This window comes from Neolamprologus multifasciatus, chromosome 19, assembly GCF_963576455.1.
Source record: "Neolamprologus multifasciatus chromosome 19, fNeoMul1.2, whole genome shotgun sequence".
NCBI lineage: Eukaryota > Metazoa > Chordata > Actinopteri > Cichliformes > Cichlidae > Neolamprologus > Neolamprologus multifasciatus.
Window position 1 is genome coordinate 8,460,067 of NC_140457.1, and position 14,203 is coordinate 8,474,269.

The 14,203-nt window shown below is 40.0% G+C and overlaps 2 protein-coding genes and 1 long non-coding RNA gene across 13 annotated transcripts in view; 1 reads left to right on the plus strand and 2 right to left on the minus strand.

The window, feature by feature from the left end:
* The window catches only part of LOC146495900 (dynactin subunit 1-like), a 34,151-nt gene extending 23,713 nt beyond the window's left edge, over positions 1–10,438 (minus strand). For 8 of the 10 annotated variants that reach the window (XR_014871315.1, XM_085144400.1, XM_085144399.1 and 5 more), the window contains exons 1-2: positions 7,175–7,329; positions 2,066–2,317 (exon numbers count right to left, since the gene is read on the minus strand). Coding sequence is in view for 9 of the 10 variants with exons in the window: in XM_085144400.1 (XP_085000526.1) it covers positions 2,066–2,317; positions 7,175–7,207 (285 nt within the window). In the remaining variant the exon portion in view is untranslated. Of the gene's footprint in view, positions 1–2,065; positions 2,318–7,174; positions 7,330–10,317 lie in introns of those variants that run through there. The other 2 variants (XM_085144398.1, XM_085144397.1) reach the window with 2 other exon arrangements.
* Positions 8,340–11,867, plus strand: LOC146495901 (uncharacterized). Of its 2 annotated transcripts, none has more exons than XR_014871320.1 (2): positions 8,340–9,076; positions 10,367–11,867. It is a non-coding gene; the product is annotated as an uncharacterized LOC146495901 (long non-coding RNA). The 2 variants fall into 2 exon arrangements; XR_014871319.1 differs by having other exon boundaries at positions 8,417–8,943.
* Positions 11,744–14,112, minus strand: nat8 (N-acetyltransferase 8). Its single transcript, XM_085144421.1, has 2 exons — positions 13,967–14,112; positions 11,744–12,770 (listed from the first exon to the last, which is right to left on the minus strand). The coding sequence occupies exon 2, from the start codon at positions 12,757–12,759 to the stop codon at positions 12,097–12,099; it is 663 nt and encodes a 220-aa protein (XP_085000547.1). The 5' UTR covers positions 12,760–12,770; positions 13,967–14,112; the 3' UTR covers positions 11,744–12,096.
* Positions 14,113–14,203: the final 91 nt, after the last annotated feature.

Here is a 14,203-nt window from a genome sequence, read left to right on the forward strand (position 1 = left end):
AAGAGGCATATCGCAAAAGGGGAGCCACAAGCGAGCCTTTTAAGCCAAGCAGGAGACACGCTGAAGAGGATTAGTGACACGACTGCTAATCTACAGTAAAGCTGAATCTTATGCATAAACGTGTAATTCTACATAGGTTTGATGTTTCTTTTTAGCATTAAATTTGTATCACTTTTTTTCAGCACAGTCAAAAGGTAAAAAGCTTTAACAGTTACTGGTAACTGTAACAGAACACACAAAGTATAAACTGTTCGCTGCTAACATTTAAGTACAACCACCATCACATTAATTGGTAATGATTTTTTAGCCCTGAAGTGGATGGATTTGACGAGCAGCCAAAGAGTGATTGATGTGTTTGGATTCAGCAATGTAGACATCTCGTTCTGATTTGATGACTGCAACAACTTTGTGTAATTTGATCATAATAAGCTACCGTAAAATGGTGCTTGTCCCAGCACTAAAACAAATAGAATTAAACTGACAGTCACAAAGAAAGATGTGACAATACTGCAAGTTACATTACACTGACTGTTTATTATTGTGTGCCCGCACATAAGAAATATCCTGCAGGTACCATTTCTTCCAATCTTTTGACTTTTTCTTTTTATTAGTAATAGTCCAGTTCCACATTAGGTTGGCAACCCTAGAGATGTAGATTACAGTCACATGATTAACATAAACCTCACTGTAAACTTGCTCCTTCCAAACAGATTTATTTATTTATTTATTGCCAGACTCAGTGTGGCCTTCTCTTAGCGCTACTTATGAAGGATAAAGCTGGTAAAGTAAGCCATCGTCATAATCACAGGTCCATAACCTTAGCCAGTATAATATTTCAGAAAGACTTTTGCAGGATAAATACATTTTTTAAATTTAAACCCAAACATGGAACTGGTCTGTGTACGTATATTTTGAAGGAAATTATAAACAAACACAAGAAAAGACTTCATCAGTTTGTATTTGTTTTATTTCTATGCCTGCAAACCTTTGATTGTGTAAAACAGAGTTACTTTGCTGAGCTGAGTCATAAAGGGATGCCTGAATACATTGTGAGAGTTCTGATTTATTTCTATTCCAAACAGACGTTACAAGTAAAATGAAGAGACAGCATTTCAGCCCTAATAGTGTTAGAAGAGGAAGAATTTTATCCTGGTTCTTTTTAATATTTTGATTGAAGATTTTGCGTGCCTGTAAAACTGTGTGCATGGTTAATAATATTCTAGATATTCTGAACCATATTATGTATGCAGATGATCTTGTGTCCTAGTACCGCTGGTCGCCAGCAGCTCCCTCACATATATTCTCCTCATGGTGTGGAACATATACACATGGTTATAGAACCAAGGAGATAAACACCTAGTATTTCCAGAATTTGAATACTCAGATATTAACGCTGTCTGCAATAAAGTCAAATATCTTGAACATGTTATTACACATCAAATAATGGATGACAAAGTTATTTACAGGCACAGCTGGATGATGTAAGCATAACCAAACATCCATTGATGAATATTTAATGCATGTACAGACAGAGTGAAGATCTCTTTATTTAGAGCATATTGTACACCTGTGCCTGTTTCTCTGAGCTTGAACTGTTGCTGTGCATTAGTTCTATGTAAATAAAATGGAACTGAATGAAACCCTCTGCAACTCTGATCAGGATAAGCAGTTAAGAATATAGATGGATGGTATCACCAGAAAAAAAGTTTTCATTTACAAAAAAAACAAAAAACATAAGTAGCAAAAAAGTTAACTATTGTAATTTTAGTTTATTCTATCATCTCCTCCAGGTCACTATAGTATATATAGTATAGTATATATATATAGTAATTATGGTCACATTATGCAGAATTTTGAGGGAGAGAAACTCGGAGCTGTTGCAGATCAAAAAGAATAACCAAAGACCCCAAGGCAACAAAAAAAACGAAAGCACCACAGAAGACAATAAAGGAAAATATCAGCCCACACACACAGCACACTGTGCCACATAAATGGAAAACAAAATCTCTTATGTGTTAAAAAAATAACTGGGGTAAAGACATTTACTTAATACACCTGCATTTACCTGTGACTGTCTCACAAAAATCCCATGATTCTCTTCACAGGTGAAGTAACGCTTTCCCTGTACGGTGCCGTCATTTTTGCCCTTGGCTTCATCCAGGATGACCCCCACCCATTTTCCAGAGGCAAACAGGGTGGTCCCGATGTAGGCCACTGTGCCACGCTGCCCCTTCCCAATCACCTCCACCAGGGAGCCCACTTTGACGGGCCGCCCGCCCCCGTCTGAGCTCATCCTGCTGCTGCCACTGCTGGTGGTCTGGGTGGGATGAGGAAAGAAAACACAGACCTGGTCTGTTAAAACAGGCATTTATAATCAGCTCAACATCACAGGTGATTTAGTTTGAGTGGTGTTAAGTGGCATTTAATGTTTAGCATTAGATTTATGTTAATCTAATGTATTTATGTTTAATACTACTGTTTAGTTTACTTTGAAAGAACCATTTTTCATATTGTGTTGGCAAAGGTTTGCAAAAAATTGATGTTTCACATTCAATAGATTGTCAAGATGACTGAACTGGTTGTGTTCTGGTTATATTTCTATACAAAAGTAAGGTCGCCAAACGCTTGTGTCCTTTCGCAGTTAAATCATAGTCATGCAGAAACTTCTGAATTTCTTTTAAAAAAAAGTTCAAATGAATTTGAAATTGTATATTTGTGATTTTCCCCAATTTATCACAGTTAATCATCACATTATAACAAACAACTGCATGTAACTACCAACTTGACCCAATTTAATCTGAGAGCAGACTGACAACAAACTGACTCAGTCTTATTGTTATTTTCTTGCACTTCTGATGCACCTAAGACCCTTAGAAGAGAGTAACTGACCGTGAGTGGTCACAGGCGTGGTCGCCGACCTTAACAGGCAACAATATTGCAAGATGATTGCACATGTTAATAGTAATTTTGGTCAAGTTGCTGTTTCCAATCACTGTTTTCCCTAGAGTGACTGTAGCAAAGACCCATTAGCTCAGGGATTAGGGTTGGTTGGGTGATACAACAGAAGGTGCTTTTATGAGACCATCCTGGTACACAGTAGCTCACCTTTGAGGGACAGAGGACCAGGCCTCATCCTGATGCTGCTCTCTCTAAATGTCAGTGCACGCTTGAACAGCACTGCTCTTTCTTTCTAGCTGAGGAGGCAAACTTTATGGTAATTCCATGGCAACAAACACCTGAGACGTCACAATGCAATTTGGATGTGTGAAGAACAAAATGCACACAAGAACGTTTTCAAATTGGCTTCAGCTACAATATTTTGTAATCAAATAATGCTGCATAACCCAATTTACAGAGGAATGTCCTAGAATTGATGGTGACTCAGCAGAACAGTGCAGAGAGGAGCAGATATCATTCTCTGCTTCAGCTAAACACACACTGTCTATGTGTTGCTGTTTAACTTAAAGGTTAAACTACACAAAAACCTTTGTGAAAGTTTAACCAAAAACAGAAAAACAACTATAGCATGAAGACTCTTCGACAGACACTGGATCCTCTGCTGTCACTACTGCTGCAAGAAGCTGTGCTGTTATGTTAATTTGGGGTTTTTAATGATTTCTTAGAAGTGTTCATTTTCATACATCTTTACTGACTTTAACAAAACAAGAGTTGCGTGCACAAGTTTTTTATCTAGTTTATTTTGAAATAACTGTAATCTACGTATGTTGAAAAGTATATAGCCTTAAATATATACATAAACTCGCTCAAATCTGGTAACAAGTGGTGATGAAGGTTCTAAAAAGAGGTCTGTGTCTTTTAACTTGATAATGCCAAGCCCTATTAACTTGTCGTTAGCAATCATGACTGACAGGAACTGATAGTTTTGCTTTGTCTGCATCTCATTGGACTGCCCAATAGTCAGCACAGTATTAAAGTCCAACAAACTCAGTGAAGATCGAAGAATGAGTACAATTGCTTGACCTGATGATCCCGATGTTATTTGGATGAGTCATCACTCTGCCTTTGTCTGGAAAAAGACCTAAACTGTTATCATCAGCTGTGGGAAAATTGGTTAGGATCAACCCAGGAACCACCAAGGCTCAAGCCTGCCATGAGCTGAACACTACAGGAACACCAGCATCTGTCATGGTCCTGAGACTGCTGACTCAGTGTTTTTGTTTTGATTAAGAGTTGCTTGTGTTTCTGATTAATTCTTGTTAAGATTTGCTAGTTCTTAGGTTTGATTTCTGTGCTCCCTCTGTTTAGTGACTAGTCTGTGTCTGTCCTGAAACTGTCCTGTCCTGGTCCCACATCTCCTGTCTAGGTTATCCCTGTCCTTGTGTTCCCTCTGTACCGTGTCAGTATCGGGTCTTGAGTCTGTGTCTGTAAGTTCAGTTGTTGTGCTTCCTGTTTTACTTTGAAAGTCTGTGTCTGTAATCTGTGTTGCTTCCCTTGTCTCGTCCTGCAGAATTAGTCCCAGCTGTGTTTCCCTTCTGTCTCCCGTTTCTTGATTACCCCTGTCATCCCCAGCTTGTTGTCACGTTGTACCCTTTCCATGCTGTGTCTTCACCTCTGTGTTACAATAGTTTTCTAGTTCTCCGTTCAAAGCTTAGCTTTCTAGTTTCCCCAGTTTCCAAGGTAATGCTTAGTGCTTTGAGTTCTTGTTATTTTGCCCTGTATTCATGAAGAGTTCTTCCAGCAATAAATGCTGCACTTTATTTTAACCTTCCTTTTCCGAGTCCTGCATTTGGGTCCAATCTCCTGCCTTCCACACAGCACAACATGACAGCGTCACTGTCCACAGTGAAGCCAGTTTCACGTTGCAATGGACTAAGAGCCATCTTTTGTGCCGACCAAGAAAGAAACCTCTGCTTCAAATCCACTACACATTGGGCCTGTGTAAAATCAACATCTTTAAGCTTGATTTAAATTTGTAGCTGCCCACATTAATAAATCAAACTAATTCTGGAGAAAGGTTTTTTGGTCAGACAGAACAAAGACAGCACTATTTGGTCACGACAAAAGGTATGTTTGAAAGTAAAGGTGAGGTTTTCAAACCTAAGCACACTGTACCAACTGTAGCATCATGCTCTGGGGCTGTTCTGCTGCCAGTGGTACTGGTACACTGAAAAAAGTGAATGGAACAATGAAGGAAGAGGACTACCTCCAAATCCTTCAACTTCACCTCAAATCAACAGCTACGGTTGAAACTTGAACACAGTATTCTAACAGGACAATCATCTCAAACACATCAAAACTGGTTTGGAATTAAAAAAGCAGGCTGACATTAAGTTTCTGGAACAGCCTTCCCAAAGGGAAGGCAATAAACCAGTTTAAAATGTAAATGAACTCTACCAATTTTTCCAAGAAACGTTGTCAAATATCCAGCCAAAGCACCTGGTCAAGGTGCAACTTGCCAAGGGACATTTAACCAAAGTGGAGGTGGTTGTAACTTTTTTTGCCCTGTGTGGAATAGAAAGTCCAAAATAAACTTGTGTTCCCAGTTCTTGCTTTTAAAGTCAATGAAGATGTATGCTGTACAATTATTCCACTCTGCAAAAAGAACAATTCAAAGAAATAATTCAAAGCCCTGTGACATGTATGTCCACGATGAGTCGATGTAAATTTCTGAACACAAAAGTACATTATGGTAATTCTAGTTCTAAACATAAACCTCAAACATTTGACTTTACTTCTTGTTTTCTGTGACAAACATGTGGCTTACCGTACTACATATTTGGTATAAGTTTGAACTTGTTAGCTTTTAGGTCTTCAAAATCTAATCTGATCATCTGCTCCACATAAAGCATGAAGCTCCCACTACATTGTGCATTATTCTTGAGTTTCAGTATTCATGAAAACATTAAAACATAAAATCTGGTTCATACATACATCATTTCATATACATGAAACTTTGCAAAGTATACATTGGAATTGGAAAGTAAGGAGCGCTTTGCACAATCACTCCAAGAATTTTAATGGTCATAAAACCTTGGCTTGAAAAACATATTTAAAGTATAAAGTTGGTGTTTCAATGATTTAAAGGCACTCACCTCACACTGGATGAAAGTTACATACATGTATCTTTATTATAAACAACCATAGCTCCTCACACATAAAGTCAGACAGCCACTGCTGATATTCACTTGAGTGGCAGCTTTTCTTCAAAGCCTGGATCCCCTTAATTGTTTAAAGTCTAATTAACTCCTCTTATAATTCATGACCAACATGGAGCGAGACATTTTAACTAGTCATGAGCAATAAATTATGTTTCCACAGTTTCTACGTCACATCTGAGTCCTCGAAGCTTTTACTTAAAGCGTCAAATCGCTTCAGTCTACATGGCTTCACAGGGCAACACAGCTCAACAATCTGCAATCGCACATCCATCAGGGGATTATACTTGAAGTCATAATGAAAACTTCTGTAATGATGTATTCACCGATGTTCAGTCATTGCTTAGAACCGTTTGCCATGTGCTGGAGGCAGAAGACCCAAGGAGGGCGTGCTGAATTATTTAGTGCCACTCTACTCTTACAACACACGCAAGGCTCACACTGACTTTAAAGCTGAAATAAGATGAAAAACCCGCATGTAGCTTTCTAATTGTCAGCACGATGTTTTATTTAAGCAAGAAAAGCTGTCATATGCGTGCTTGCCACAGACCGCCTCCATATAAGTTAAAATCCATACAGTCTAGGAGCTATTTTTGCTTAGTAAGCTGACATGTAAGATCACACACTGATGTCATCCCTCCCATTGACAGCAAAGTCGCCTGACTCAGACACGGATGACAAACAGGAAGTCTTCTGGGCTCATGGATTGTGTGTTTAGCTGATAACAAAAAGCGAGCCAACTACCTACCTACTAGTTCACAGGTCGTCAGAGTCAAGTCATAGCAAAGGTATCAGCTCTCAGCATCGCAGCAGCAATGTTGATATTGCCCCGGAGGGGCATTTGAGCCGAACAAAGAGGCGACAATTCAGACAGAGGAATGCAGCAGTGAAATGGATTAGAAACCCTCCTATTGAAGGCAGGAATTGACAAGGAGGGGATGACAGAGTGAAACAAATCAAAGAAACCTTACAGAAACAATGGCCCGCTGTGCAGGACAAACTTAAACGCCACTCAGACCGTTCATTCAACTACCTTGAGCGTATATATATCCACTCACCCGGGTGTACGTATTCCTCCTAGTGTGTGACATGATTTCTGGTTGCTGAGCCCCCCACTCAAAACTGCCAGTCTTGACTGAAAGAGCGTGTTATTGGGGAGAGCGTCAGCCAGACAGAAGGGGGTCGAGGAGAGGGGAGTGGGGTTCAGTGATGCTGCCGGAGCGTCTCCCTCTTCCTCTCTGTCTCCTCGCAGAATCACACCATCCCTCTCCTATTGCTCACAGTACAGCCCGAGCTCCCAAAACTCCACCGTCCCGCCTCTCTGCTGCCCACAAGCCAAAGTCTGCGGGAGCTTTTTTCACCCTATCAGGAAGTCTCTGCTGGGGAGGATGCTGCCAATCCAGCCCTCTGATTAAAGGTGTTAAAGGCGAACAGCAGCGATACGAAGAGGGGGAGAAAGAAATAAAGCCAAGCTGGGTCTGCTGTGAGCGCATCAGCTGAGGGGCAGCACTGCACTGTGCTGTGTCTAAGCTGGCTTCTGCAGGAGGGAGGGTGGTTTAGGCCCAGACAGTGCTGCTGGGTCCTAAAGCCTGCAGACATGCTTCTCAAAATAGACAGCTATTATTCCCGTGCATGCCCTCATTATTTAGGATGATGCAGAGGTTCAGGCTTGTTTTTTACTTCTTATCATGAGTGCACTGATCAAAGGCTACTTTCCGCCTCGGCAACACAGACTTTTAAGGTAAAAATTAATAATATTGACTCAAGTTATGATTAATCAGCCAGGGAATGGAAAAAACACATATGGGGTCGTAAATACATCAAAAGAAAAGGCTGAAATTACACTAAACCTAATTTCTCGCTGCACTGCAGCCTATAATGGATTTCCAGGGTTTTTTTGTGTGTGTGTTTTTTTTTATTACAAAGCATTCCACTTTCTTTCATCTGCTAGAGTGAGAACTGGGAGGGGGGAAAAGTCAAGAAAAAAACAGGTGCTAAGCATTTTTCATCCAGTGGGAGGTGAACCAGTTCAAGTTAATCAACTGCTGTTTCATTGTGGTTGAACACAAAAGGTCCAGGTGATGCTCCATAACACAGCACATTGTAAGCAAAAAGCAGCAGAGGTTGCATTAGGGTCCAGCCTAAAACTGTGGCCCATCACAGAGCAAGGATTAGTTCTTTTATCTGCTAACTGCATGGCTGGAGCTTTTCAACTCCCAGTCCTCTCTTTTTCTCTGCTGTCATCTCTTTGCAATGGAAGCAAGCGCTGCAGGGTTTCTGTGTAAAAGCTTTCAGCTTAGAGGCTGATGAGAAACGCTGGAACCCAAGCCTTCAAGAGAGGAGAATATTTTTCCTTTCAAAATAATACAGGACATATAAAGCTTCAGCAACAAAGCATGGGCCAGGATAATAACAAAAACCAGCCATATATGCAATCCACAGACTAATATTTCAGCTGGGGGATAGCTGGGGATGTTTAGGGACAAAACAAACCTCTGCAGTGTCTTTGCACCCTTTTATGCAAATGATGGAGGCAGAACCAAAAAACGGGGGTGTTGGGCATTTGTGGGAAGAAATAGAGAAGGGGAGCCTCTTATCTCTCTAAAGACTAGCAGACAATCTAATTCAAAGCTCGTCCTCCTTATAGAAGATGATGGAAGAGAAACTGAGAAAGAGGCGGTGCTGCTGCTTTGAGCCCACTCAGACCAGCAAACGGGAAGGACGCAGGAACAGAGGTGACACTCTGGGATTTTAAGCAGGAAAATTACAGCCACACTGCACCTCAGTCTGTCTGTCCGGGAGGAACAAATTGATATCACTCAACAAGGTAAAAAACGAGCATAACTATTGCTCCAAGGAAGCTTTTATTTAGCACAAGCTTGGCTTATATGACACAAATTTTGCCAATATGGACACAGCAGCTGACGGTCGACTGAAAAAGAAACTGCAACATCATCCAGGTAGAGTTTTAGAGGTGACCATTTTTAAAAGGAGGCACTACGTTAAAGAAAAGAAACTAACTGAAATTGAATAAATAATTTGTTCATTTTAGGTCAAGAAATATTGAGGTTACTGTGATTATTTTTAGCTTGGTTTATTAATCTTTATGTGAATAACAAACATAATTAATGGACTTACTTGAGTCACTGAATTATACATTTAAATTGTAATCAGTGTAGTTGAGCAGTGTCACTCAAGTTTATTTGAAGTGAGATTAAAACAGCAGATGTGACCATGCAAACCTTTTTTCAAACCCTGTTTTTAAATGTGTCTAATTGCTGGAGAATACTGGGGGAATTACAGCCTGTAATGCTTGCATGTCAATGATATTCAGGATGGTCTCATCACTGAGCAATGCATCCAAGAAAAGTAGGTCATCAGCTGAATAGTTGTGTAAAGCCAGCACTTTATCCCTGTATGCATTCAATTAGGATTTGCGTGCATAAAACACAAAGCACCCTTAGTATAAACTGGTATAAAGTATTTATAGTGTGCATGTCTATAGTCTGTACCATATCTTTACATATGTAATCTGGTGCCATCTAGTGTGTATAAAATCTACTGAAGGCTGAAATTCTGCTGCAATAATCGGGACATACAATGATATCTTATTTATACATGTATTACTGGGAAAGAATTAAGATACTACTACACATTAAAATAATAACTATATACATTTCTGCGTATTGCTTCTGCTGGTAATCACAATAAATCACAGCATGGGTGTGGCTGAAGCCCTACGGGACATTTTCTCCCGACAGATTAACCAAACTGGATGACAAATTAAGAAAAACGATCCGGATTAGAAGATTATTTAATTTAACCGAGAATAATCATCCCTTTAGGATTGGATATCGACACAGCCGCCTTAATCGAAAGCAAGGCTCATTACACTTGCCATGTTCTTCATTATTAGTCGTTTTAATGTGAGAACATTTAATTTTAACAGCTGTAACTAATAATAAACCTTAATTTTAACGCTCACATTTGGTGCTGTCAGCTGTCAGGCAGACACTCCCTGATCAGCTGCTAGCAGCAACGTTCGTTAGCTTCGTTTGGCAATTTCAATAAATGAATAAAAAAATAATATCCAAGAGATAATATTAAGAAACCACACAAGCTTATAGTTCAAGACTGGTGTATGTGTGTATTCTGAGTTAAAACCCCAACGGTCAGATAATAAATATGCACTAAAACCTACCTGCTTACGTCAAAATATCCGGCTAACTGCTCCGCTTCGTCCCTGACAGGCTACATCCATCCATGGAGGTCTGGCCGGACACATCCGCTTCGAGGTGGCCGAGCTGCTGCCTGACTCAGCCCGCCTGACACAAACTCAGGGGCCCGATATAAACTCAAGTATTTAAACGAGCTCAGCAGCACAAAGATGACACGGTTTAAACACATACAGACTGAGGCTATATCAATAAAAATGAAATAACTTTTTTATTTAAATTTTGCCTTTTTCTGTCATTTTTGTGCTATTTATCGTGGCATTATTTTGTACTTATTTCCTGATTACAGGCAAGTACAAAAGTACCTTATATCACAATTTAAGTATAAATTTTAAATGAAACAAAAATACTCTTCACAGCTTTAATTATTTTTTAAGGAATAAAACAACAACCTGACACAGGTGAGCATCATTGAGGTGGTAGTCATTTACAGCGAGGCATATAGCATGTAAAAAATAAACTCAAACCAAAGCAGTAACCCAAAATATCTGTTTGGGTTCTTCACCCTGCAGCCACAACCTCCCCCTGGCACACAGTAGACACTGTTGGGCTGAACAGCTGTCAGCTTCCTTTTTGGGCCTCCAGCAGTACAATCTATAGTCTCAACACTCTGCTCAGAGGACCATAGAAATAAAGATGACTTCAGGTAGTTTTCCATGCATAGAGATATTAAGTGATTTGTACATATATGAGTGTATTTCTGGATAAAACAGAAGTATTGCATGCATCGTAATACTACACACCACTGTGCAAAAGTCCTAAGCTACCCCTCACTTATCTATATTTTACTCCAAGCAGCCAGACTATCTTAACATTTTTAAGAGGGCCTTGAGGAATACTTCTTCAAGGTTTCTAAAGCTCTTTTAATGTTTTCTGTCGGCATTGACTGCTTTTTTCATGTATTTTAGTCCAGTCTTTGTACCTGACCAGTGAAAAAGTGGCTGTCAAGGATAAGGTATGGCAAATGATACAAGAACTGGACTGAAAATCAGTGGTAACAGGTCGATGGAGGTAATGGAGAGATTATTCCAAATTTGAAAATGTTTCAATACATATATGGAGGCGGTAAGGAGAGACATGCAACAGTGAGAGTGTAGAGCCATCTGTTAAAAACAGTGGAGGCTCTCTCATTGTTTGGAGCTGGCTAACATCTGGTGATGTTAAAGATCTTGTCAAAATTAATAGAATTATGAACACAGAAAAGTACAGTGAGAGAAATTTATAACCAAACTATTATGAATATCTTAATGACACCAGAGATTGTTGTGGCCAAGTTACTAAAGGGGCCTCTAGTGATCTCCTGTATTGGATCAATTCATCACAAACTGAGCAAAAACAACAGATTTGAAATAACACTGCAAAAGTGATCGCAGCTTTTGTGTTCAGATGTATACATTTATTGTTAAAATCATGTAGAAGTTAAATAAAATGACAAATCAACACAAAACCCTTAACAAAAGCTGAGTTTTTCTACTTTAACATTTTGTGGAACCAACTATTTCACACACAAATGAAACAGTAACGATCTTGTGTGTGTTTGAAACAGGAGAAAACACAACTGGACCAGCTCTACAAGTGTTGAGTAAACACACCCCCATCTCAACCCCCCATGCCCGACCTGTCCAGAGTGTTTCTGCCTCAATCAAATACATACTGGGAAAACACAGAGTGGAAGAACTAGATAAATGTGTTGTACTGCTGCCCTGAAATGGTTTTCAGTGTTTATATCTGATTCAGTCCATTCCTCAGTCCTGCTGTAAATCAAGTCTGTACTCAAGCAGGGTGAAGTTTAGGATTTTGGCAAGAAACTCTGGAACGACAAACTCTCTTATCTTTTTGTAGCCCATGTGCTCGTACAGCTTCTGAGCATCTGTCTGCACCACAGAAGTCTGCAGTATTACAGCTCCGTAACCCCTGTCGCGAGTAAATTCAGCCACTGTACGACACAGAGCCTTTGCGATGCCCATCCCGCGGTGACTGCGGCGGACCAACATGCGTTTCAGCTTCAAGCAACCAGGAGCATCCTCAGCAGGAAGACAAGCCACCGAACCCACTACCCGGCCATCGCTATCAGCCACCCAAAAGCATGAGTCTTTCCCTTTCAGGTAGGTCTCACTGATGTTGTTGAGGTCCTTTCTGAACGTGGCTTCGATGTATTTGTTGAACATGTAGACGACCATCTGCCGGGCTCCAGCCAGGCAGAAGGTGACGGCCAAGACGGGAAGCAGGAAGGACTTAGAGCTGGTCAGGAGAGCGCAGAACATGCACATGAGGACCATCTGGGTCAGCGGCTGCTTCAGAATGTGCATAAAGGATGAAGGCACGTGCTCACTCATCCCCAAGGTGAAGAGCTCCTTCACAACATCAGCATCTTCATCATGAAACTTCCGGATCTGAATGTTGTCCATGGCTCGTTCAGCTTTTCAATCACAGAGGTAAAGACACAAGAGATGTCAAAATACAAGCAGGGATCAAACAAATCTGCAATACACAATCACTTTTTTCACTCTGACAAAAGCTTTCTTTATCTCAGGCGAAAACAATCATTTTCTGTAGTAATTAGTGGTAGTAAAGACATCTAATCATCAACACTTCAATGCAATTCAATTTCCAGAAAAATATATTTTGTCTTTGCAGAAATTATAACCTAAAAATACAGACACCAATATATTTCAGTGAGATAATACACTCAACATCTGCTTTATTAGGTACACCTTTCTGGTATCGGGTTAGACACCGATTTGCCTTGTTCCTGAATTAATTCTTCTTCTTTGGTCCATGTTGACACGACAGCATCACACAGCTGTTGCAGATTTATCGGTCGCACACCCGTGATGCAAATGCTCTGTTCCGTTACCTCCTTTTTAAGACACAGCTGATCACGTTGTTTCACTAACTCTTCTGCACAACGCATATTGTACAGGGTAAAACAGCCGTGGCACTTGAAACAACAAATGCAATCTCCACATTTTGACTTTATTCTCGAAATAAATGTTAATAATAATGAAATCCTCCATCGTATGGCTTGATTTATTGTAATGTGAGTACAATAACAGAGTCATTAAGACACTTGCAGAACAGGTTTCTTCTATATTTCATATGCAATCCCTTTATAAATCCTGTTGACTGTAGTCTATTTACAAATATAAGCAAAAATGTCGACCATCACAAAGATTAAGAAAACCCTGCTGGCTTAAATGCCTCGTAAAGTATGCATCAGAATAAACAGTGTTAACATAAATAAACAAACACGGTGTGGCTGGAGTTGGAAGCTATTTTAAAAATTTGAATTTTGGAAGCTATTTTAAAAAATTAAACAGTTTCATCTCTGATCGAAATGTCCGTTAAACACACCTGAAGGCACATCACATGAGTTAGCCCAAAACCGAAATAAGCTTTAGTAATGCTAGCTGTCCGCTATTTGACCAGATATTAGACGGGACACACGTTCACATAATAAACTCGTCGTGTCCTTTCAGAAAAGGTGAATAAACAATCCAGATTAGCCAACAGAAGCTAGCATCAGTGCTAACCTCACAAAGGCGCTGAGGATTTGACTGCAGTTTGCTCTGATATTTTATGACTCAAAAAACCCACAAAATAAATGCGACTTACCTGTTTTATGCCTGTCCTTGAAAGTGGAGTCTAAATTCAGTTTCCCCAACTCAAAAACCCTTCATTTCGCTTGGCTCCTAAACTACTTCCTCATGTCTACCGTGCTACATTCAGGGATCGTCGGAAGAACCTTGAAAGCTGGCGTGAAATGCGTTGTATTTTTACCGTTACTGTTTTAGGCTGTTGCTACAGCCTTTTTGGAGATATTGTTCCAAAAGCGGGACATCATAACTGTTG